Raw genomic sequence first — 14,585 nt, 5'->3', positions numbered from 1 at the left:
ACGGTTGTAGTGGAGTGGTTAAAGCGGACGAAGTCGCAACCGATGGTGCGGGTTCGATTCGTGCTCTCTACGGTGTTGCGCATCCATGTAACCGGAGTTGGGTGTGTGAGTAGTGTATATAAACCGGTGTTTTTTGCCATTTTTTTTTTGAAATTTACAATGTGCCTTCATTTAGTAGGATAATTTATAACCAAGCTTTGTTTATATATAGTGAAGGTTACATTTGTTGGGGCAATATGTGTCCGCCCCGTTGTGACCTGCACCTCCCGCCTTTTGATTATGATTTTCCCAACGTAAGCGTTTATTCTAGTTGCCCGCCAGCGGTATAAAACTCAATGACAGGTCCTGCTGTTGTGTGGTCCTGCAGATCCTACAACGCTAGCTAGATCTTGCGTTCAAAGTTCCCCGCTGTCTTCTGGGCAATGAGTCTCCTTAACCGCATCGATCTGTGGCTGGCTTGGGCCAGTGCCCTCTGCTCCCACCCCCTCGGCACTGCAATCCAAGTACAGGTACAATAACACATAATCTTTTCCATGTTTTTCTCTGATTTTGTAGTAGCTTTCTGCTTTTCTCTATTCAACCATGTGCAAGCATCTGCACGTGTCAAAACCAGGCCTTTATGCTAGTATCCAAACATGTACAAGAAAATTTGTATGCGTTTTCCTAGTTCAACATGCCAAATCCCTTAATTCAAGAAGCCATACCTTGTGTCATAAGGAAGTACCATCATGTACATGCATATGAATAGAGGGAATTGTCCGGATCTGCCATCGTTTTGCATTACATGGGTCCTTCATCCATTTCAGCTGTGTGGCTGCCTGTGTCCGAGGACGCAGAGTAGCTATTGAATGAGACGGTTGTCAACTTGGTGATTTTATCTTTGAACATGGGGATTCCAGGCACATTAGCATGTCGAGAAAACATTCAAAGAAATCACTCCCACACCTATCAGTTCCTTATTCCAGGTGGCAATCAGTGTACAATGTAGTGAAGCCCAGCCAATTATGCGTGCACATTTTCTCAACAGAGTGACAAGAAGGTGGGGCAAAACATGCAAGTGCTTTAACTCGACCTGTCTCCGTAGGAGCATCTGCTTTCTCAGGAATGGCCAACTGAGGCTTAGGGGTTTTGAGAACTCACGCATGAAGTTGGGCTGCCGTTATTTCTTCCCCTCTCGCTCCCGATCTTGCTATCATTGACACTGAAGTTCTCAGAAGCATCACTCTTTATTTTTTCATTGAAATATTGAGCTCTCGACCATTTTGTTCTGATTCTTATTTTAAATCAAGACCTAGGAATGGTTCCTGCAAGGCAGTTGCACAGCACCATTGGGGGAGGTCTCATGTCGAAAGGTGTTGAAGCCATTGATGGATGATAAGGAGATCATTTGGGTCAGAGAATCGAATGCTGTGTTGATAGCTTTGATGGGTTTCAACTTTATCTTATTTCGGTGTTATTGACTCGGGAGCCCTTTTTGAGTGGGCAATTACCAAGCATCATTCTCGCATTTGCGAATGGTTAAACAAGCAAGAGCAATTTAATAAGTAGGTAATGAATATCCCAGGTGTTTCACAAGCTGTTGCTTACGCTTCACAAGATCATGGACCATAGAGAGCAGCTCAGCAGGTTTGGGGCAGCCCAAGTAAGGGCAGTATCAGGGGGGAGCCTTGATTTCCGTAAGAGATTGCATCCAATAGGTAGGCGTCACGAGAGGGGTGACATCCTGTCTACTTCACTTCACGGATAACAATGGTAGTGAAAGTTAAGTCTAACACCACGATAGCATTTTGTTTCAGTGACAATGACCCTAGAAGCTCCCATCCTTTTAGGTGTCATGAGTATTCTACCTTGATTATATCTTAATGACATTGGGCCAGCATGACATAGTTTTGTGCAAGGGTATAACCTAGCTGCCATTTCGCTCGACGGGTGTGCTTCAAGCTGTCTGGAAGACATGTTGAGAACCTACCAATAGTCGTAGATCCTAGCAGCTTGGTGGCAGGTGATCACTTTTGCTATGCAAGATAAGAAGTCCTCAGCCAACAATAACTTGGTTTGTGAAGTGCTACAAGATGCACCATTTGCTTTGAGAGGAGGTATGATCTAGAGATTTATAGTCTTTCACGATGGGCTAGTATAGTAGCATAGTTTTTGGCCGTTGAAGCGAAATGACTTTGAAGAAAGGTAGTAACATTTGTAACACGATTTATGTCTAATCTTGCCATGGAAAAGATCCTTTCATTAGTTACCAAAAATACAGTTGAAAGGGCTAAGTACATGATCCAATCTTAATCAAGGGAGACAAGAAAAACAGTTGGGGATAGAGAGGGGCTCTTCCTTGCTGGGTGCTCTTGAAGGAAGGCTATCTCATACAATTGGGGGGAGGTGGGGGGGAGCCAAGCATGTGGCCTATAATGCCAAGTAGCCTCGCTATCTTTGATCTTGAGGAAAATGATTGTTGCTCCAAATCCTCAGAAAAGCCTCTTGGCACTACTTAGCGCCCCGTATCATACAACAAAAGCGCAAAGTAAAAGACTACTATTTCATCAAAAGGTGCTATCGCAATGTCGCGTTATCACCTCATCTCCCCCGGTCCTAGACAAGGAGAGACTTCATCAACCACTCGTTTGGAACCCCTTCATTACCCTTCCTAGTGGCCACATGTTAGGCTCTCGTCCTCACATCTCAAGGGGTGCATTGAGATGTCACGTGCATCCCGCACTTGGATGCCACGTAGACATTTCTGTACAGAAGGTGCAGGACCTGGGATGGTGAACTGGTCCCATGTGAGCCCAGTCCGGGACGAGTCAGCCAGGGATCCATCTCAGTCGTCCGAGGGTAGGTGTGCATTGTCGTGCACATGAGTCCAAGACTCCAAGGTCAGATGTGCCCTGTCCTGCACATGAAACAGTGCCAGTCCGCGCTGAGTCTCCCTCTAAAATGATGTCAGTGGCTCTGTGTATTTGGTATGGTACCGAATGCCAGATCAATGAGTAGACTATGTTTAGGACAAGGGGCAAGCCCATAGGGCTACCCCGGAGCTTAGTATGGGCATAGGAATGGTGTGAAACCATCCCCATGTGGGCCAGTAAGGCCTAGGCTGGCTGCTGGACCCACCAGCCATGGAAGGGTTGTGGGACAGTCCTAAGGCAAGAATAAGGCCATTTTCAGGAGGTTACAGCCTTCATAGGGCTGTAGGGCAAGTATGGGGCAGCCCAACCCATGGATTGTGGGCAAAGGCTATGCCCAGCCTTCTAGAAGCAAGCGCCGGCCTCCCCAGCTTGCTAGGGAATTTATGTAGCATTTATTGGTATTTATTTGAGCATTTAATGCTGAAAATACTCAGTCGTGGGAATATGCTGTCGGCCGCTTGCTTTTATGCTGGCCGACTGCCCTGAAGGGTAGTATAAATAGAAAAGGTCCACAATCCCATTAGTCATCTCATTTTTCACCAAGTGCTCAAGCAAACCAAGGGGCCAAGACAGCCAAGGGCTTGCTAACACAAAGGGGTGAAGGATTCAGGTCAAGGGCAAGATTTTCCAGCCAAGAAAAGGTCAAGTTTCTTGTATTTGTTTTCAGATTTACATCATTCTAATAAAGCAAATACACCATCCGTAGTGGGGGCCCTACAGAGGGTAATTGGGACCCAATACTGTGTCCTCTCCATCTCTCCCTCTCTCTCTCTCTCTCTCTCTCTCTCTCTCTCTCTCTCTCTCTCTCTATTTTCTGCACATCTCCTTTTAGTTTGTGCGTTAATTTCCATCGCGAAAAGAGTGCTGATTTCTGAGTTTTGAAGTACCGATCCTTCTCCGAAGCTTCCGCATACTACAGTGGTATCAGAGCCTACTTCAAAGACAAAGATTCAGCAAAGAAAACCAGAAAATTTTTCTCGCTCGTGTGTTTGGTTTTTAGACGCCGGTGGACTACCCCTTTCGGAGTGACTCCTGTCCCTCGAAGGTTAGCCTCCGGAAGCCTTTGGAAGTCTCCCACACAGATAGTGGATGGTCAGATTGCGTTCCAGAAAGGAATTGCATTTTCCCACTATGGCGAGCTTTGGCGACGAGAGAGAACCAGAACCATGGGACCAGAGTGCACTAGGCAGCCCAGCCAGGGCACCCGGCTTGAGTGTCACAGACATGTTCCAGCAGATGATGCGAGCACTCGCAGAACAGACAACCAAGTTGGATGAGCAGAAGGCGCGGATCTTGGCTCTGGAGGAGCGTACCCGCCCTCCAGCGTCGCGTTTTCCATCTCCTCCTCCCTCTCCTTCCGTTTTCCAGATACCAGATCCTCGTCACAGGGACCCTCTCGTGGGGTCACAGTCGCAGCCTTGCTCCTTGCTTGAGTTGCAGATGCGTGCATTGGAGATCTGACAATGAGAAGACGACGCCATGCGACACGTGGAACACGAGCGTTACCTCAGAGCTTTGGACGCCAGATTGACCCCGGCGGCGCCCTCGAATCATTTTCCCGAGAAAATGAATTTCAGTAAGTAAAATGGTAAACTCGATCCCACAACTCTTTATTCATGGTTACATCAATTTGAAGCTTACTTTGCCGCAATGAGAAAAACAGATACTGACAGAGTGATCTTAGCCAGTTTTGGTACTTGGAAGGTGAGGCCATTCCTTGGTGGACTCAGTGGGTTCATGCCCACACCAGAGTAGGTATGGCAGCTTATGTGTGGGACGAGTTCGTCCGCGACCTTAAGCAGCGGTTTCTACCGCCCCACTACCTTGAGCGACTTGAAGACGAGTTTAGGGGAGCGCGTCAGAACGCGCAACCAGTCCTTCAGTTTGCCAATAAAATTTCGACCTTGTGTCTGCAATTAGGCTTATCTGATACGGACAAGAAGGGGCAGTTTTTGTATGGCCTGGACACGCAATGGGAGGTGCGTATGTTTAGGCCAGCCACCTTTGAGGACGCACTCTCGCTTGCGCAGAGTGCAGAAATGAAACACAATGGTGGCAAGCCCAAGACTTCCCAGCCGGCTTCTCCCAGAGCTAACACCTCGGGGGGCAAAAGCCAGAACGAGACGGGGTCTTCCCCAGGACAAAGCCCGGGAGCCTCTGGCTCCAAGAACTCGAACAATGCGTCTAAGCTTACTCCAGACCAGAAAGCGGAGGCAGGCAAGACAGGTGGCAAGTTGAGTGCTGAGGAGCTTTCTCAGTACAACAAGGAGGGTAGATGTTTCTTTTGTCATACAAAAGGACATACTTCTCGGGATTGTCCGAAGAAGCCTCCAAAGGCCGCCGCCGCCTCCACAGCTTCCGTGGTGAGCACAGCTCCCACACAGACCCCAGCGGGCGGCTAACCCTAGTTCTTCAAACCCCGGTGCTTCAGTTGGAGCAATTATTAGCCGGGAGCTCGAAGATAAGGAGAAGGGCGCCCATGACCAGAAGTATGAGCGCAACGAATTGCTCGAGTCCTTTGGCTACATAGGTGGCCAGAGAGTCGTTGTCTTGTTTGACAGCGGCAGCACGGAGGATGGTGGTCACGGAACAGGCCGCTAGGCGTGCCCGTTTCGAGCTGACTCCGGTGGACAAACAGGTTGAGGGTTTTAGCACAGGTATGACAACGAGCGTCAAGTATGAAGCTCTAGGTGCTAAGTTAGTGATTCAGGGCATAGAGTTTGTGCGTGACTTTATGGTTGCCCCTCTTGTAGGAGCAGACATAATTTTGGGTATCGAGTGGTTTCACAAGTTTCTTCCTGAGGTTAAGTGGGACCAGCACACGTTCTAGATCAATCGGAATGTGTCAAACACCCCGGTGACCCTTAACTGTGAGCCAGGTATTCCAAACTTTCCGCTCATAAGCCACTTGCAGGCTAAGCGAGCAGTCAGGAAAGGCGCACAGTGTGCGATGATTTACATCCAGACAGCCCAGACGGTGGCCAGTGCTTCCGAGGAGTACTCGGGTCTCCATGAAAAGTTCCAGAAGATTTTTCTTCGGGATAGTCTCCCTCCCTAGCTCCCCCTGTCCAGACTGGAGGATCACAGGATTGACCTCCTCCCAGGCCGCTCGGAACCCCCGAGCAAGTTTCCGTATCGCCTTTCTAAGGCAATGGAATCGGAGTTGGACCGCCAACTCCAAGAATTGTTGCAATCTGGCTTCATTCGCCCCAGCGTGTCGCCATTTGCAGCACCGATCTTGTTTGTCAAGAAGAAAGATGGGTCTTCTCGGTTGTGTCGATTATCGTGCACTCAACAAGCTGACTATCAAGAGCAGATTCTCGATGCCTCGAATTGACTGTATTCTCGAGAGGCTGAATGGAGCAAAGGTGTTCTCCAAACTGGATTTAAAGAGTGGGTACCACCAGGTACGGATTGTAGAGGGGGACACCCCCAAGACAGCCTTCCATACAGAACGGGCCCACTATGAATTTGTGGTCATGCCATTTGGTTTGACGAACGCCCCAGCTACATTTAACCGCATGATGATGCGTGTTTTCCGGGAGTTGACTGGAGAGTGTGTGTTCATATTTCTGGACGACATACTCATATTTTCAGCTACAGTTGAGCAGCATGACATTGATGTGGAGAAAGTCCTTTAGTTGCTGGAAAGCAACGAGCTCTATGTCAATGAAAAGAAGTCAGAATTTTATTTGTTCCAGGTACATTACTTGGGATATATAATTAGTGCTGAAGGCATTCGACTTGATCCGGCTAAAGTGGCCGAGATTGTTAACTGGGAAGTACCTTAGACAGCTTATGACATTAGATCATTTGTGGGTACATGCCAGGCATATTCCACCCACATTGACAAGTTTTCTGATCTCTCGGCAGATCTCATCGATCTGCTAAAGGGAGTGAAAACAAGAAGGCAAAAGATTCGAATGACTCCACGAGCGTTGGAGGCATTCTAGAACCTCAAGGTGGCTTTATCAGAAGCGCCTTGTTTAGCCCTTGCCTCGTGGGACGACCCATTTCAAGTGATCACCGATGCGAGTAATATCGCAATTGGAGGTGTATTGCAACAGAATGGTCATCCAGTAGCTTACATGTCTCGTAAGTTACTGCCCGCCGAAAAGAATTACTCAGTCTATGATCGTGAACTCCTAGCAGTTATACAGGCCTTGAAACATTGGAAACATTTCCTGTATGGCCATGACTTCGAGGCTCGCACTGACCATCAGGCATTGTGTTGGATTCAGACGATGCCAAGTGCACAGTGGAGTGATCGACAACACCGCTGGAGTCGGATATTCCAGCAGTTTGGTGGTATGATTGAGTACTGTAACGCGCGGAAGCTCTGGGTAGTCTTCTTTCAGCCCTAAACACTCTTGAAAACCTTCTGATGCAGAAAAGCACCATCTGATGCAAAAACGCAGGTAGAGAGAGAGTAGAGAGAGAGAGTGAAGTGCTGGAAATTCAGTATATACTATGGTACAAAAAGGTACATATCTTTGCAGCCCTTGGCTGCCTTCATAAAAAGGTGGCTAACCCTAAAATCTGTCCCCTATGGGACCTCTAAGGATCCAAACCCCTAGTGGGATTGAATGACTCAAACAAAGAGCAAGTGTGCGTTCTCCAAACCACTCTGTCTCTGATGAAGATCTATGCATCTGGTCTTCCTCTAGTCCACAATCCATTCCTGCCCTGACTTTGAACACCGTCTTGGTCTTCGTTCCTGGAACTGAGTCTGGCACTCTCACATCACCCTTGGAGGATCAACCTCCCTTGGGACCGTTCCCTTAGAACCTATCTGGCTCACGGAACTGCCATCCCCATCTGGCACTGTGGAACACCACCAACAAACCTCCTGGGAGTTCTTCCCGCTTCTGTGTTCCCGCCTTGGGCTTCGAATCCGTGTACTTTCCTGTATCTTGGACCTGTACACCATCATCTGGGACTGAATCATTGTTTAGCTTTGCTGAGCCTGATGCTCTGATACCAATGTAACGCGCGGAAGCTCTGGGTAGTCTTCTTTCAGCCCTAAACACTCTTGAAAACCTTCTGATGCAGAAAAGCACCATCTGATGCAAAAACGTAGGTAGAGAGAGAGTAGAGAGAGAGAGAGTGAAGTGCTGGAAATTGAGTATATACTATGGTACAAAAAGGTACATATCTTTGCAGCCCTTGGCTGCCTTCATAAAAAGGTGGCTAACCCTAAAATCTGTCCCCTATGGGACCTCTAAGGATCCAAACCCCTAGTGGGATTGAATGACTCAAACAAAGAGCAAGTGTGCCTTTATATAGGCCTTGCAGTATGTGGGAAACTGGCCGATTGCTGGTCGGCCAATTACTAATTCATAAATACAGCCGACTGGGTATTCTGGATGCGCTAGCTGCCAGCACCCTCTGTCCTGCAGCCGACAGCCCTCTGGTACTGCTGACGTCAGCCTCTATGCAGCCGACAGCCCTTCTGATCCATGCTTTGCTCCAAGTCCTGCTCCATGTCCATCTTCTACTGGTTCATAGTCTTTATCTGCTTGCCCCTTCTGGATTTAGTCTTGAGAAGGTCCATGGCATTGCTGATGCACATGACATCCCCCTCTGCTAAACTTGATGACGGGAATCCAACCTGCTCTTGGATGACGGTCATCATCCCAATCCTGTTCCGAAGTCCCTCTGTCATCATCCATCCCTGGCAAACCTTTTTTCTCTGAAAATCCGGTCTGTTCTCCAAACCACTCTGTCTCTGATGAAGATCTATGCATCTGGTCTTCCTCTAGTCCACAATCCATTCCTGCCCTGACTTTGAACACCGTCTTGGTCTTCGTTCCTGGAACTGAGTCTGGCACTCTCACATCACCCTTGGAGGATCAACCTCCCTTGGGACCGTTCCCTTAGAACCTATCTGGCTCACGGAACTGCCATCCCCATCTGGCACTGTGGAACACCACCAACAAACCTCCTGGGAGTTCTTCCCGCTTCTGTGTTCCTGCCTTGGGATTCGAATCCGTGTACTTTCCTGTACCTTGGACCTGTACACCATCATCTGGGACTGAATCAGTGTAACGCGCGGAAGCTCTGGGTATGTAACGCTGTCGTGACGTGGACGGTGTCGCTGGGAAAGTACGAGTCTTCTAGCTGTGAGAGTAGGTACCAATCTCCACAAGGAAACTCACACACATAACTCTCCAAGGAGCATAAGACATCTCCATTTTTGATGACATAAACATGTGCCAATTCACCTCAATACATCCCCAAATTCAGCCTGATGATTGCACATAAATTGTGTATCAAGTGCATGTCCCGTTCCAAGCATAGATTTACTGACTCCTTTTTCCAAATGCCTCAAACCAATCACATGTAGGCACAACATAATCTTCAAAAAAATCCCACACACATGTGACCATTCACATCACATACATCAAGTGACTCCAATTCCATCATTTCAAGGTGTCTCTTTATCTCCTGAAAACCTGCCTTTAAATTCCAATAACTCACAAACAAAAGATGACATATGGCATATCTATAACATGCTCATGTGATTTTAGGAAACTCCATGACTTGCATTCCAAAATCCAATCGAGTAGAAAATAAAACCCAATTTTCAGGAACCTTATTGTGTTTTTGATACATTTATTCCACGATTCTCCAAACCCAAAATCTTCTCATTCTCCAAAACCTTTAAGGGTTTATAAGCTATACGATTTTCCAAATCGTAGGTAATAGTAAATAAAAATAAAAAATCACTTATCTGAAAGTAAAACAAAGCGAATTTTTCTTTGATTTTCGCTAATCCCTATATGCCCGCTTCGCTGCAGACTGCGCAAGGAAGAGAATACGTATGATCTGAAAATCATCTCCTTAGATAGTACTCAATTTCCTCTGTAATTCTAACCCCAACAAGCTTTAAATAGCAGCTGCGCAAATTTGATTTTAAAATCACTGGTAGAAGACACCCCTGGTTCTCATTTTCTGCACACACCGTCAATATGCGCCCCCTTCTCTGGTTTTTCTCTCTTTCCCCGCAAGGAAATCGGCGCGCATCCCTTTTGCAGCTATTTTTTCAAAATTTCCTTCGTTGCCAATACACTGCGCCACCTTTTATGTAGCTTTAAATTCGGATATCTCCACGTAGGCTGCCACATAAGGATAGCAACATACGTAGCTGGCGCATTGAATGTATCGAGCTTGATTTGAGTCATCTTCTCTCGATTAGCTTTGGATTGAGAGGAGCTTCAGTGAGCAAGACTGGATGCTCTTTAGGAGCAACTCGAAGCTCATTAAAGAATATATGATCCCAAATCTTTTCCATGTCATCCCAGTTGGTTACGATACCATGCTCATTAGGATATTTCAAGGTCAATATTGCCCACTTAGATTGGACCTCATTACCAACATATGCATCTTTCTGTCCCATGCTCACCATAACACCAGTGCGCCGAGAACGACCCACAATACTTGGAAACACTGCCCTAGGAGCATCATCTCCAGCAAACCAAGAGCCTTCTTGATCTCACATTTCCATACATGTCGAGAAGGGTGTTCCCTACTACAAGGTCTACCATAAGCATAAAGCTCCATAATTCACACCACACTTATGTACAGAAGCTTCGAGACCTGACTCAGTCTCAGCTCGTCTTATTGAACCTCATTTACAATATGAACATATGTACATGGGCATCATATAATGACTCGTCATAACACTTAATCCCATGCATCTAGATTTGCATTTGATAGTCTCATATGCATGGTTTCACACCATAGACGTGCCATGGCACGACATCCACCCCCTCTAAACCTGCACATCCTCTGGTATGTGCCAAATCATCATCAAGATCCACATATATCTGGATGTCGTCTTGATCTTCTACATTATTAGGGAAATCATCCTCTTCCTCTTCAGCCATATCCATATTTTCACTATCAAGCCTCTCATCCTGAGTTCCCTGTGAATCAAAAGGATCACTGTCATGCCTTCTTTTAAACATCTTGATTCTTTTGCCTGCTACAAGATTCTTTATCTCTGTTCCATCAAGCTCACACAGGGTATACGTGGCATTTCCATGCACATGCTTGACAATGTAAGGGCCAAACCATCTTTTTGCAAACTTTCTTTGAACAGTGAACTGGTTGTCAAGGCTACTATCATACATTAGGACCCAATCACCTTCTTCAATAGGTTTTGGCCGGAGTCTGTGTCTTCTATCAAATCTTCCTTTATTTTTCAACCTTGCATCTTTCAAACGAGCTTTAGCAAGCTCTACATCTTCAGGCCTCCTCTCCAGCTGCCTTATTCGCAATGCAAGGAGGTCTTCCCTGTTCAATCCTTCCACCCAGGGTAATACATTCCAAGTTGGAACTACTTCTTCAACTGGCATTACTGGCTTCTGACCATACATTAATTTTGCAGGCATGTATCCTGTCACTGAGCTATGAGTTGTACGGTCAGCCCACAAAGCATATGGTAGCAGCCTTGGCCACTCTCGCATTCTTTCTCTGCATGCCTTAGCCAAAGCTTTAATGATTGGAGGATGTCCTCGCTCACTTTTACCATTGCCCTCAGGATTGTAAGCACATGTTAGGGACAGTTTGATGCCAATTCTAGAGAAGAATTCCCTTGCTTCTTCAACATCTAGCTCACCCCTGTCGGCTGTTATTTTCCCAACACAACCATACCGGCAAATCACATCTTCCAAGAGAAATTTGCATACTGTTTCCGTACTCTTTGTTCTAAGAGCACGCCCTTCCACTTGATTTGTCAAATCTTCTCTTGCAAGTGCTATGTACCGCATCTGCCAAATTCCCAAAGGCATTGTAACTAGATCCACTACCCATTTGTAATGCATGGCAGGTGGATAGGTTGGTTGCAAGCCATCACGATGTCGCACATTTGAGTACATTTGATATACCATGCATGTTTCCACATATTGGGAAATATCCTTGTACATTCCTTTCCACCAATATCTTTCCTTTATTTTGGTAAAGGTGGCCCACACACTTCGATGTCCAGCCCAGAGACTCTCATGGAATTCTTTCATGAGCTTCCCTTGAGTCTCTTTATCACATATGACTCTCTGTGGCATAGTATTCCTTTGCTTAGGATGCTTCCACAGGTACCCATCCTTTAGAAAATACCCGTATGCTTTTCTGCGGATCCTCTTAAATTCTGAGTCAGACCAATTTTCCTGTCTTGTCAGAGTACTCAAGTATTGACCAATAAGCAACCAATCTCATTCATACATTTCCTCAGTAAAAGACTCAAGTGCATTTGATAGGCAAGTATGGTCCCCTTTTGCATATGCAGTAGTATAGAACTTTGTACCTACATCATCAATATCACTAATCATCCCTTCTTCATCTTCATACCTAGCTCTTGATAGCATATCTGCAACTGGGTTATCTTTTCCTGCAATATGCTCAAACTCAGGATTTAGTGACTTGATATAGGCAATCCACCTAAGCATAGCGATATCTGGAGTGGTGCAGCTTGCAATCATCCCAAGCAGTGGCAAGCAATCAGTTTCCACAAGTACAGATGCCCCAATAAGAGATTCTTTTTCACATTTTAGAGCAGTGACTATTCTCCATAACTCTCTCTTAATCTGCGGATATTTTCGCTGACGAATGCTTAATACCTTTGCTCCAAATCTGATTACATACCTGTGATCATCCTCATCATCTTGCCCTACTGCCCATCCTATCCCAGTAGGACTAGTATCAACTGTAATAATCACAGGCCTGCCACACTCATATTCTGCCTTCCTGAGAGTAGTGATGATTGGAGCAAACATTTCAGCTTCCGCATAGCTTTAATATGTACTGCACTCCACAAAAATTTTTGATTTTTCCTCAAAAGTTGATAAAGAGGATCTGCTACATGTGCATAATGTGGGATCCAAATAACATAAAAGACACATGCACCAAGAAATCTCCTCAGCTCTGTAACATTAATGCATATCTCTTTCATTCTTTGTATTGCATCTATCTTGGCTGGACAAGGTCGGTGTCCATTAGTACTACAAAGATGCCCCACTATTAGCACTTCACCAACCCCAAACACTGATTTCGATCCAGACAAAGTAAGATTCACCTCTTCAAGCCTGGATAGAATCATATCACAATCTTTTATATGATTTGCCACAAACTTGCGGCACCCTCTCGAATCCAAATCCCCATCTTTATCTTTCTCATCACAGCCTTTTATTGGCACATCATCCAGAAAAGGCATAGTTATTTGTGGTATGAAGTCTCGCAAGACTTTATTCATTCCATTCATCATATGCGCCACTGAGTTGGTGGCTCCCTGTGGTAAGGTACACATTCTTACCAATCCCAAAGGAGTTTTCATTGTGGTCAAGTCCCTGCTTTGTATATCCAGCTGAAACTGATCATATCCCGAATACAGATCACCCATAGAATATATAGCTTTCCCTGCAAATGCTTCTGCAAACTCGTCCACAATCGGACCTGCTCCCACATTCCTGATTGTTACCTTGTTTACAGGTTGCATGTCTTGAATGAAGCGCAATGTTCCATTTTTCTTTGGCACGGTAAACCATCTGTTGGAATATGGAGCACATGATGGCTCCAAAATTCCCATCCTGATCTTTTCTTTTAGTAATTCCATCAGCTTTGGCAAGAGAGCCTTTGGTACTGGAATCGGCCGCAGGTTGTTCCAGGGCACATGTGGAACAGTGAAGATCACCATTGGCGTTGTTACACTTGGATCAACACAGCCTATCTCATGCGGCTGAAAAGCAAAGGCTTTCCCATGTTTTACAAGCATCTCCTCAAAGCATTCCCTTTCAACTGGCAACAGAAAATCCTTTTCACCAATCTTCAGCTCTTTTAGGGTTTCATGTGTAAACTTATGCCCAATTTTCTTCGGATCTCTGAGATTTGGTTGCATAGAGGCTTCATCTATCTTCTCCTTGCTTCCTGGTGGCAAGGGCAAGGCAACTGGTTTCACCTTCTTTGCAACTGTTTTGTACTTTGTATCAACATGAGCATCCATCTCACAATTCATATTTTTACATTCCATCCCCTCAAATTCCGGGATTATATCATACATCCCCACAGATGACACCTCTATCATCTCATTTCCACCCTGTAAGCATGCTCTTTCCATAGCAAAAAGCACATCCATAGTATCGACAAATGACACCTCATCAAGCACCCCTGAAATAAACTCATTCTTTTCCAAAAGACCATACTGCTCAAGACTTTTTTGTTCATTTTGTACATGTCGACGCATACCCCGCTTCAAATCCTTGCTTTTTACAAAGACCAGTGACCCATAGCTAGAAAATCCTTGAAAATTTGCTGAAAAGTTATTTACATTGATTGAGTCCTACAAGAACTCATTTTCCCTTGTACCATTGGAATCTCGCTTTACAATGGCACCTGGCCAAAATCCCTCATCTCCCTGTAGTTCATAAATTCTCTGTTTATCTTTGGGAGTGACTGTGCTCGAAGAGACTCACGGTTCCTTTCATGGTTAATGCAAACTGTCAAGAACTGAACAGCTTTCTTACCATCTTTACTCCTTATTCTTGCATATGCCGAGCCATCATCCAAAACCTTTGTTTCCATCCTCACAGCTGTAATGTAGGGTTGCCCAAGGATGAGGGGATACGATGACATCTCCTGAACAAAGAAGTTCTGATCATCTTTCACATCCCCTATAGTTAC

At 45.7% G+C, this 14,585-nt stretch overlaps 1 protein-coding gene across 1 annotated transcript in view; it reads left to right on the top strand.

Moving 5' to 3' along the window:
* The first annotated feature begins 209 nt into the window (after positions 1-209).
* Positions 210-14,585, top strand: part of LOC147637769 (uncharacterized) — a 68,491-nt gene continuing 54,115 nt past the window's right edge. The window contains exon 1 of the mRNA XM_086799589.1: positions 210-509. Coding sequence (XP_086655715.1) covers positions 423-509 — 87 coding nt within the window. The 5' untranslated portion in view covers positions 210-422. The remainder of the gene's footprint in view (positions 510-14,585) is intronic.

The sequence above is a fragment of the Cibotium barometz genome, chromosome 6 (assembly GCF_041138505.1).
Source record: "Cibotium barometz isolate CiBa-2024 chromosome 6, ASM4113850v1, whole genome shotgun sequence".
In the NCBI taxonomy this organism is placed as follows: domain Eukaryota; kingdom Viridiplantae; phylum Streptophyta; class Polypodiopsida; order Cyatheales; family Cibotiaceae; genus Cibotium; species Cibotium barometz.
Note: the sequence above shows the minus strand (reverse complement) of the source record. Positions and strands in the feature narration are given on the sequence as shown.